This window comes from Miscanthus floridulus, chromosome 9 (genome assembly GCF_019320115.1).
Source record: "Miscanthus floridulus cultivar M001 chromosome 9, ASM1932011v1, whole genome shotgun sequence".
NCBI lineage: Eukaryota > Viridiplantae > Streptophyta > Magnoliopsida > Poales > Poaceae > Miscanthus > Miscanthus floridulus.
In genome coordinates this window covers 14,130,450-14,141,730 of record NC_089588.1, presented here as the reverse complement: position 1 = coordinate 14,141,730, position 11,281 = coordinate 14,130,450, and the positions used below count along the sequence as shown (strand labels likewise).

Below are 11,281 nucleotides of genomic sequence, written 5' to 3'. Positions count from 1 at the left end.
AACACTGTTCTGGCTGAATTGTTGTGAGAGAAAAACACTGTTCCGGCTGAAAAAACAAGCCGAACAAGCCGAATATGGAGTAAGCCGTGAAGTCAGCCATTCATCACACGCTTTTTTTGTGACCTTTTGTATTAATATATTCTATATAGAACATATATATAGGACATAAATACCTGCTCCCCTTGGTTGTTGGTGTGTGTGTGTGTGTGTGTGTGTGTGTGTGTGTGTGTGTGTGTGTATAACAAATGGTTTCGAGGTTCCAATTTTTTTTGGCCCTACTGAATTCAACAATGACAATGAAAACTTGGCTTGACTTTGTGAGACCGTTAAAATTGATGTTATTTGCGTTTGTAGTAATTAAGTAATCATATATCATCACTAATTGGAGGTTCTAATGGAGCCTCCACATTACCATGAGACATGTTAGGAAACATATAAATTCTCAAGACAGAATGAAATATATGGCCATAGAGTCTAGTCACCATTGATAATAATAACCAGCTTTCTAAAAGTCTACCCACATATGCCATTTGAAGAACAACATAAATAACCCCCAAATACGTATTTAAATAATCCACATATGTCATTTTAAAACATAATCTAATGTAACCATCTAAATTATCCACCCTATCATTGGGATAGATAATCCAAATAACCCATCAAATTTTCATCTAATCTACCCCTTCTGTCGTTATGAAAATAAATTGAAGCATCCCTTAAAACCTACATATAAATTAGCAACATATGTTACTGTAAAAATGTGTGAATAAACATAAATTACAACCTTTGTATGGTTCTAAATTACCCGCTTCTATTACTATAAATATATAAAAACTAACTTAAAGTAAATATATATGTCGATCAATCATAAAGATCAAGTATATATATACATGGGTAAAACTATAAATATAAACTTTTATGCATGTTTAAGCTAACAAATTTATGTAAGTTCTTACTTTAGATAAATTTATGTATTTTAATAAAATATCATGACATGTCCATATTGACGGTATATAATTGCAAGTGTCTTTTTTTTTGAAGAAAAACATTGTTACACATATAATTGTTCGACAATAAGAAAAACTTCATGAACATGTCAAGTAGTAGAGGAGAGTATTAGTTTAGACCAACGATGGTTATGACCTCCTTGGTTTTTTAGATTCATTTGAAGTAAACAACGTTCACGATTAGAAATTGTAGGAGCTAAGAAGATACTTCCTCCGTCCCAAATTATAAAACGTTTTGGCATTTCTATATTCATAACTTTTACTATATATGTAGACTTAATATATATTAAAGTGCATAGCAAAAGTTATGAATCTAGAAAAGCCAAAACGTCTTGTAATTTGAAACGGGGGAGTAACAATATATAAGACAAACTCTGAAGATTCATAGCGTCATTACGAGAAATGTGAGAAGCAAAAGGGTGGAAAGATAGAGTTTTTGAATCTTTCCATCCTTAGAAGTTTCGTTGATCATGAGGATAATATAGCTAGCATCGCACTCCAGATAGGAGATAGGGCGGCATGGGATTCTTTGATCTTGCAGGCTCATGCACCAGCACCACCCAACGCAAACAAGAGTCAACACAAGACACAAAGCGTAAAGGTGCTATTGCCACGCACGCAGCTACACACTCGCACCGTCACAGCCCACCAAACCACCAAAAATTCCATCGCAACTAGCACGTCGCACTGTACGTACTGTACAGCACTACAATAGCGGTGATGGGTACATGGCCCGGTCACGACTCACGAGTATAAAAACGAGGGGATCGATGCGCCGCGCCAGCCATTGACGCTTTCGAGATCGATAAATGACGGCGGCGGCCTTCCCCGACCGATCCAGCATGGTGGCGATATCGGCGAGCCGGATCCACCCGTCGTCGGCCCCGGAGGAGACGACGACGCGGCCTCCGGCGCCGCCTGTTCCTCCCGGACGTGGCGGCTCCATCAGCGGAGGAGACGCCGGACGCGCGCCGGTTCCGGCGATGGCGCTGCACCACACGGTGTGGATGCGGTCCAGCATGGGGTTCCATGGCACCGACGGCTTCTCCGTCTACGACGCCGCCGGCGCGCTCGTCTTCCGCGTGGACAACTACTCGCGCCGCCGGAAGGTGTTCGCCGGCGAGCTCCTCCTCATGGACGGCCAAGGCGCGCCCCTCCTCGCCCTCAGGCCGCAGGTACGTCCGTCCGTGTCGTCGTGATCCGTCCCGGCCACCCATCTGCAGTCTCCAAAATTTCATTTTGAGTAAACCTACGCGATTGATCCAGCCGCAAGTCGCATCGATCGACCGACCGATCGGTCATCGGGTCCTCGCAACAAAATGGGGTCTTTTTCAGATCGGGAAATGGTGCTCCCTACTCTGCACTCCGCAGGATTCTTGGTTATTATGCGAGATTCTTGGTTATTATGCGAGAGTTGATTCATGATCTCTGTAACTCCAAACACAACCTTTTTCCTTGTTTCATTCGAAACATAATCCTGTCGCCACATCGGCTGTATGTACGTACTGGTTGTTATATATGGCCTCTTTGTCCTAGACTCCTAGTACCAGTACTGCAAACATTTGGTGGCTCTCCAGGAGATTCAGACCAAATGAATACGACAATTCGTTACAGCAAATTCAGTCAGTTCACTCCTTTAAGATAAATGCACACCAAGGAAAATACGAACCAAACAAATGTGTCTTTTTTCCGAAAAAAATTACATACCAAACGTGTTCTCAGACAGAACAGACAAAATGCTAGCTTTGTATTCTTCCCTGTAAGTATATATCCTGTCAAACTAAACTCGATCGGTTACTTCGTTCAAAGTTCTTTCGCCATATACAGTCTGAGCGAAATTAAAGCCAAATCCAATGTGTCTGCAAATTCACTACTACTAATGGGAGGAAAGGCTAACTAACAAAGCTATATATATCCTTTTTTTTTGCAACAGATTTTCAGCATGCACGACCAATGGAACTGCTACACAGCATCAGAAGAAGGCCAAGGCAAGAGCACAAGACCACTCAGACTCTTCTCGATGAGGAAATGCTCGGTTCTACAGAAAGGCCATGAAGCAGAAGTGTCCATGTCAGGATCATGCAGCACCAGCTTCTGGGTCGAGGGCTGCTTCAGGAGGAGAAGCTGCAAGATCCGCAACAGCGATGGCGAGGAAGTGGCGAGGATAACGAGGAAGAAGTCGAATTCGTTGACGCTTGGAGACGACGTGTTCAGCCTCGTGGTCCAGCCGGGAGTGGATTGCGTCATGATCATGGCGTTCGTCGTCGTTCTGGACCGGATCTGTTGGAAGCCGTACACGCCCTTGATCTGCTCCTAGCCGTAGCTTAGCTTGGCCATGAGAAGCTAGGCATTTTCTGAGTACTGACAACTATGGAGTTCTTGTTCAGGGATGATCATGATCACTGAAGCAAAGAGACCACGGTGATTTAGTAAAGAAAGCTGGGTAGGAAAAAAAATACAGCCGTAAATTGGCTACGATTGACTGGGACCTGACTTGTCGAATTTCTCTGGATATAACTTGTAGGCAGAGATGATTCTAGTTTTCTGAAAAACAAACGCAAATGTATGAGGTGCAGTTACTTAGAACCAATCATTAGTGGAGAAACGACTTTTGATCCACTTCAAAATTTGGCTTTAGTCCTGGTATTTTTCGCGTCCGGGACTAGAGAAACCTTTAGTCTCGGTTGGTAGCTCCGACTAGGACTAAATGTCCCTGCCCAATGGCTACTGCGACATGCTTTTGCTGCAGAGGACCTTTAGTCCTGGTCGGAGTTACCAACCGGGACTAAAGGTTAACTTTTAGAGACTTTTCCCTGTGTGCCATTATAAAAAATCGTAATCCCCTGTGTGTCTCTGAAAAAATTTAGCAGTCTTCAGCGCCACTACTCCAACTTTTTTGTGTCATCTATGCCACTTCCGTCAGTTTTGGCTCTAACGCCGTTAAACTGCAGGTGTGAAAAGACGAAAATGCCCTTAAGTTCAAATATGTTATTAATTTTTTTTAGCATCTTAACGACTTCAAATGAAAAACTCAAAACTAGAAAGTTGTAGATCTCGTCGAGATCTATAATTTTCATATAAATTTTTTTTTTCATTTAATTTCGCAAAAAAAATGATTTGATATGATTAATATATCTTAGAAAAATCATATTATTTTTTTTGCGAAATTAAATGAAAAAAAAATTTATATGAAAATTATAGATCTCGACGAGATCTACAACTTTCTCGTTTTGAGTTTTTTTATTTAAAGTCGTTAAGATGCTAAAAAAAATTAATAACATATTTGAACTTAAGGGTATTTTCGTCTTTTCACCTCTGCAGTTTAACGGCGTTAGAGCCAAAACTGACGGAAGTGGTATAGATGACACGAAAAAGTTGGAGTAGTGGTGCTGAAGACCGCTGAATTTTTTCAGGGGCACACAGGGGATTACGATCTTTTATAATGACACACAGAGAAAAGTCTCTAACTTTTATTCCCGATTGGTCCCTCCAACCGGGAGTAAAAGTCTACTCCCGGCTGAAGGCTTCGTTCTGAACTAGAAAGGAATCTTTAAGCTCGGTTGTTGTCTTCAACCGGGACTAAAGGTCCCCTCCTATATACCCCTCTTCCTCCCCGAACCCGAACCACTTCGAGCTCAGTGTTCTTGCTTCATCGCAGGCCTCTCTTCTTCCTCATCGCTGGTAATCACAAGATTTCTTCGATTCCTCCATCGATTCTTCGGTTTTAAAGATTACCAACTTTATACTCTCATATTTTATCAGTAGCATATCTCATTTTGTGGATTAGATATATGTGGTTTTTTATGGTGGATTTTTTTTATTTGTAAGCCATTTAAGCTCAAAATCATTTTAAAGTTTACATATTTGGATGAAGGAAGGTTAAAGTAGTTATTCAAAACTAGTATTCAGCTTTCATTTCTAGCATGCATAGCACACTTCATGGTTTAGAGATATAGAGAATTTTAGAGTTTTTTTAATTTTATTTGTTTATAAAATGAGAAATTTATATTATATTAAAAATGAGTATAGAGAGTAGATGACAACTGCTTCCGGGTCCTCGACCTCTCATCGGGTTCCAAAGCAACTGAGGCCGGACCTCCCTCTCATTGCATGTGGCAAGTGTGAGGAGAAGATTATGATGAAGTACCGGATGAGGAAGGAGTGTCCCAATAAAGGCTGTATCTTCTATAAGTGTCCGGATCGCAATGTGAGTTATTTTGTTGCATTTGATAATTATGGTTAATTTATACTTATTTTCATGATGATTGTGATTAAAGTTCTATTTTTTTGTTTTAATTTTAGTGGGATAACACTGGATGTTCAGGCTGGTACTGGGAAGAAGAGTATGTTGAACACGTGCAAAACTCTCTTGCACAGGCGGCTACGGCGGCTGATGAGGCAGTGATCCTGTGGAAGAAGCCCATAGATGTTGAACAAACGCATGATCTGTCTGTTTTAGTTGGGATTGGTTGCGAAATCCTTATGCTGCTGAAGTGCATTTTAGCTTTATTTTTTTTAGTGGTAGTTGGGATTGTCTACATTGTAGCAAGACTTTCATAAATTAATACCTTGTGTGGTGGCATGCATGTCGTATAATTAACTAATTATGTTCTAGGTTTTAATATAATATGTATGTCATGTAATGCAGATGAGCCGGCATTGGATGTACAATGTTGATTGCCGCTCCGAAGAGTTCATTGAGGGCGTGCATTCTTTCTTACGTGTGGCCGAGGCAAACAAACGCGATGGTTTCATGTACTGCCCATGTGCCATATGTAAGAATTTGAAGGAATATGCTAGCTCAAGAAGTCTTCATTCATACTTGTTGAGGTCGGGTTTCATGCCAAACTATATTTGTTGGACGAAGCACGGAGAAACTGGGGTTGTAATAGAAGAAGGTGAAGAAGAACAATGGGACGATGATAACATTATTGCTGAATATGGTGCCTTCAATGATACTGCAATGGGGGGAAGCTAAAGAAGAGGTAGGGGCAGAAGATGAGTCCGCTGATGATCTTGGTCAGGCCATTCATGACGCACAAAGAGAATGCGAAAGTAAAAAGGAGAAGATCAAGTTTGAGCGCATGCTAGAGGATTACAAGAAATTGCTATACCCAACTTGTGATGCGAGGCAGAAAAAGTTGGGTACCACACTGGAATTGCTACAATGAAAGGCAAAGAATGGTGTATCTGACAAGGGATTCGGGGAGTTACTGAAAATCCAAAAGAAGATGCTTCCGAAGGATAACGAATTGCCCGCCACCACGTATGAAGCAAAACAGGTAGTCTGCCTTTTGGGATTAGAAATCCAAAAAATACATGCATGTCCTAATGACTGCATCCTCTACCGTGGCGAGGAGTATGAGAAGTTTGATGCATGCCCGGTATGTCATGCATCGCGGTATAAGATCAAGCGAGATGACCCTGGTGATGTTGAGGGTGAACGTCCCACGAAGAAAATCCCTGCCAAGATTATTTGGTATGCTTCTATAATACCATGTTTAAAACGTCTGTTCAGAAACAAAGACCATGCAAAGTTATTGTGATGGCACAAAGAAGACCGTAAGGTAGATAATATGTTGAGACATCCTGCTGATGGGTCCCAGTGAAGAGCAATCGATAGAGAATTCTCGGAGTTTGTAAATGACGCAAGAAACTTAAGGTTTGCTTTAAGTACGGATGGTATGAATTCTTTCAGGGAGCAGAGCAGTAGTCATAGCACTTGGCCTGTTACTCTATGTATCTACAACCTTCTTCCCTAGTTATGCATGAAGCGTAAGTTTATTATGATGTCAGTGCTCATCTAAGGCCCAAGGCAACCTGGTAACGACATCGATGTGTACCTGAAGCCACTAGTTGAAGAACTTCTACTTTTGTGGAACAGACCAGGTGTACATGTGTGGGATAAGCACAAATAGGAGCACTTTGACCTATGAGCATTGTTGTTCGTAACAATCAATGATTGGCCTGCTCTAAGTAATCTTTTAGGACAATCAAACAAGGGATATAATGTATGCACGCATTGTTTCGATGACATTAAAGGTATATTCTTGAAAAAATATCGAAAGGTCGTGTACCTTGGCCATCGTCGATTTTTTCTTATGAATCACCCCCTAAGAAAGAAAGGCAAGTATTTTAAAGGTAAGGCAGACCACCAGACCAAGTCGGGCAATCGAACTGGTGAGGATGTACTCAATATGGTCAAGGATGTGAAAATAGTATTTGGAAAGACACATGGCAGCAAACCTGTTCTGAACGACACCGACGGTCACGCACCCATGTGGAAGAAGTCTATATTTTAGGAGCTACCCTATTGGCAAGTCCTAGAGGTCCGTAGCGTGATCGATATGATGCACCTGACGAAGAATCTTTGTGTGAACCTACTAGGCTTCATGGGTGTGTATGGGAAGCCTAAGGACACACTTGAAGCATGACAGGACCTATGGTGTTTGAAAGAATGAGACAACCTGCATCCAGAGAGGAGATATGGGAACTAAACTATGTACCTACTTTTAAGGTATCTTTGTTCAAGTGCCAATAGGTAAAGGCGACTAGAGGCGGGGTAGTAGTTGACAACCAGTATGGAATGACAACCGTGGACCTCAACATTATTGGGTACAAAGATGAACCATTCGTCCTTACTAAGGATATGAATCAGGTGTTCTATGTCAAGGACATGTCTACAAAACCGAAGAGAGGAAAAAACAACGACGACCCAGTCAATGAGCCAAAGCGCCACATAGTTCTTTTAGGGAAAAGAAATATCGTCAGAATTGAAGACAAGTCAGACATATCAGAAGATTATGAAAAGGATGACCGAATTCCACCCTTCATAGTGAACAAAGACCCAAGCATCCAGCTAAATGATGAGGACACTCCATAGTTACGGCGCGATCACAACCAAGGGATATATGTTAAGAAGAAGTTCACTACTGTGCCCGCTTGATATATATAGTGATGTTTAATAGTGTGTATTAGAAGTATTATGTAATAATTATGAATTCAGAGATGTTTATTAGGTGTTTCCTTTTTTTCTATGTTCAGATTAAATTTGTGTTTGATGGTGGGATTTCCATGTCGCACAAAGCAAAAAGCAAAAGCAATGCATCTGATGTGAAAAAATTAGTGAAAATTTGTTAAGGGACATACGCCAAGAAGAAATTCATTGATGTTCCTGCTTGATATGGTGATGTATTAGACCTATTATCTAATAATTGTGACTCAGATTTTTTTTGTCGTGTTTTCATATTTTCTACGGTTTAAATGAATTTTCTGCTTGACGGTGGATTTCCCGTGGAGAATGTGTGATGAAAAATCAAATAATCAACGTTAATAAGATGTGAAAACTAATTTCCTGTCGAAAAACAATAGTTTTAATGATTTTAATCAAGTAGTATATTTTTGCATGGTGCAAATTGTAATTATTATTTACACTATGTTAAATATTTATACAGTAAAATAAAAAAGTTTAGGTTACAAATTTTTGTTGTGTATAATAATGCAAAACCAAGTTCAGGAATGTTTTTTTATAATTTTTTGGATAATATTTTATTTATTAGGCAATTAATAACTCTCTGCATATTTACATAAAAGAAATATATAAAAAAAGAAAAAACTTCTGGAAACTGGCAGAAAACCAACTGCAGCCCACCTTTACTCCTGGGTGGATCAACCACCCGGGACTAATGGTGGGCTACGTTTTCGCGGCCCACCAAAAAATAACTTTAGTCCTAGGTCATGGATGCACCCGGGACTAAACGTCAGCCCTTTAGTCCCGGTTCTTACCAGCACTCGGAAGTAAAGGTCCTTTAGTCCCGAGCCATGGCTTCACCCGAGGCTAAAGATCCCCTAAATATATATCGCCTCGTCTTCTTCTCTGCCTCCATCATCTTCATCCATCGCCTGAGAGCCACCACGCCGCCGTCGCTCCTCATCGGCTCCAACTACCTCCACGCACCTCTCCCATCTCTCGCCGTCTCCGCTGGTGGCCCGGCTTGCGCCTCTTCCGTTCGTGCGCGGTGCCCAGACCCAGATCCATCGCCATCGTCCTCGCACTCACCCAGATCTAATTTGGATCTGCCACGCCCTCATCGCCGCCGTCCATCCTCGTCCTCATCATCGCCAGCTTTGTCCCTGGCTCCACGTGCTCGCACGCCTCACCATGCGCTCGTCGTCCCCTTCACCAGAGCGCTCGTCGTCGTCCCCTTTATCAGAGCGCTCGTCGTCGTTCCCGTCACCGCGCGCTCATCCTCGTTGTCGAGAGATCACCTCCGGCCAGTACCGTGCCTCGACCTCGTCCTTCGTCCCCGACAGCTGGCTCCACGCGCATGCGCGCCTCATCCTGGCTGGCTCCACACGCTCGTCATCCTCCACGCTCGTCTTCCTCGATCTCCTCACCGTGCTTGTGCTCATGCTTGTTCTCGCCATCGTGCTTGTGCTCGCCATGCTATATGTGAGCAACAGTGTGTGTATGAGTGTGTGTACATAGAAAAAATAGATAGATTTTATTTGTAGATAAAATAGAAAAATGTAGTAGTTTAGTTAAATATAATATATATATATATATATATATAGAAAAAATGTTGAGTGGATGAATTATAGAAAAAATGTAGTAGTGTACTACAATATATAGTTGTAGAAATATATTAGAATCTTCGTCACAATTGAAAAGATTATTTTTATTAGTGCTATGAATTTTTTAGTATATATATCTGAATTTTGGTATATTGACATTAGTGTTGATATATATCCTACTATCCTAAGCTCTGCTCCAAACCCTAATCCGGCCGAGCTCTGCTCTAAACTCTAACAAAGGCATAAATAATAACCTTGAATTCTATAGTTATATATATTTGATTCTTCATAATTAGGGTAACAAGAATTTTAATATATTTATATACACCAATGTAGATCAGGATATATATAACCTAATATCCTTAACTCGCTCCTAATCCTAACACAGCTGAGCTCCACTCCAAACTCTTATATATATCCTAATCAAGTTCCGCGCATGCAAACCCTAACCAGAGCTTGGTGTAAATAATAACCCTAAATTCTATAATTTTTTAAGTTTAATCCCCTAGCTCTATCCATTAAATAGCATATGCATGACTAGTGTATGGTTTTCATTGATATATATATAAATTTGTTATACATACATATTAGAGAGTTATAAATTTGTATTGTTATATATATATATATATATGTTATACATATTAGAGAATTTTAAATTTATATTGTTATATATATAAATTTGTTATATATATCACTTGCCAATAAATATTTCTAGAAAATAAGAAATCAAAGTTATGCTTTGGAGACTTGAATTTGAGTGTAGTTATTTAATTAATTTTAAGCACATGACTCGATCCATTTTATAGATATATGGTTTTTATTTTTATAGATATATCTAGTGGTGTAAAAGCTAGATGGCTGCCCCGAGAGACAATATGGATGAAGAAATAATGGATATTATCAACACCGGCACTCAATTTGCCGATGGTGACCAGCAGGATGTAGATGACGGGAGTCAATAACTGGCTCTTGAAAATAATCAAGAAAATATTGTGCAAGAAAATACTGGCCAGTCATATATATTTATATATATATTTGAATATTATATATATATATATATATTTGAATATTTATCATCTATTATGTGTACACATGATATTTATTTATTCTTTTTTATACGTAGCCCTCTAGATCGACGACCACAACGGCGAAAAGCAAAAATATTCGAGGCCCGAAAAAGCCATTGGAGGGGCGCTACATAATATCGGAATTCAATATCGAGACTGGCGAACCACTTGGTCCACATGCAAGGAAATTCGTGCAACACTGTAGGTACCTTGTAATGGACAGACTTCCGATCAGTGTCCGTGAATGAAAGCAAAAGATCAACAAGCCTCATGTTAGTTTTATCTCTGATCTTGATAAAAATTTAATTTGGGATGATATCCTTCAATATTTCACGTTGCAAGTGGTTGATTATGTTGATATCAACGATGATGAATTGAAGGAGCTAGTTCGAAAGTGGGCTATGAAGAAGAAGGCCACACAATTCCAGACTTGGAAAAAATCCCTATACACGAAATACGTCAAGAAGAACCTAACGCCCAATTTCAATACTAGGGGTCTGCTCGCGAAGTTGAGGCCCTATTGGAATGATTTTGTACAGTATAAGACATTGGAAGAGGGTGAGGAACGGGTGAGAAGGAACCAAGAGAATGCCTGATAGAAGGTATACCACCATGGCATGAGATCAGGTGGCT

The 11,281-nt window shown here is 40.3% G+C and overlaps 1 protein-coding gene across 1 annotated transcript; it reads left to right on the top strand.

The window, feature by feature from the left end:
* Nucleotides 1-1,816: 1,816 nt before the first annotated feature.
* Nucleotides 1,817-3,584, top strand: LOC136481391 (protein LURP-one-related 5-like). Its single transcript, XM_066478744.1, has 2 exons — nucleotides 1,817-2,182; nucleotides 2,941-3,584. The coding sequence occupies exons 1-2, from the start codon at nucleotides 1,817-1,819 to the stop codon at nucleotides 3,322-3,324; spliced, it is 750 nt and encodes a 249-aa protein (XP_066334841.1). The 3' UTR covers nucleotides 3,325-3,584.
* The last annotated feature ends 7,697 nt before the right edge of the window (nucleotides 3,585-11,281 follow it).

Coding starts and splice junctions, on each gene's coding strand:
- LOC136481391 (XM_066478744.1), top strand. CDS start 1,817: ATGACGGCGGCGGCCTTCCCCGACCGATCCAGCATGGTGGCGATATCG. Junction 2,183..2,940: donor TCCTCGCCCTCAGGCCGCAG/GTACGTCCGTCC, acceptor TTTTTGCAACAG/ATTTTCAGCATGCACGACCA.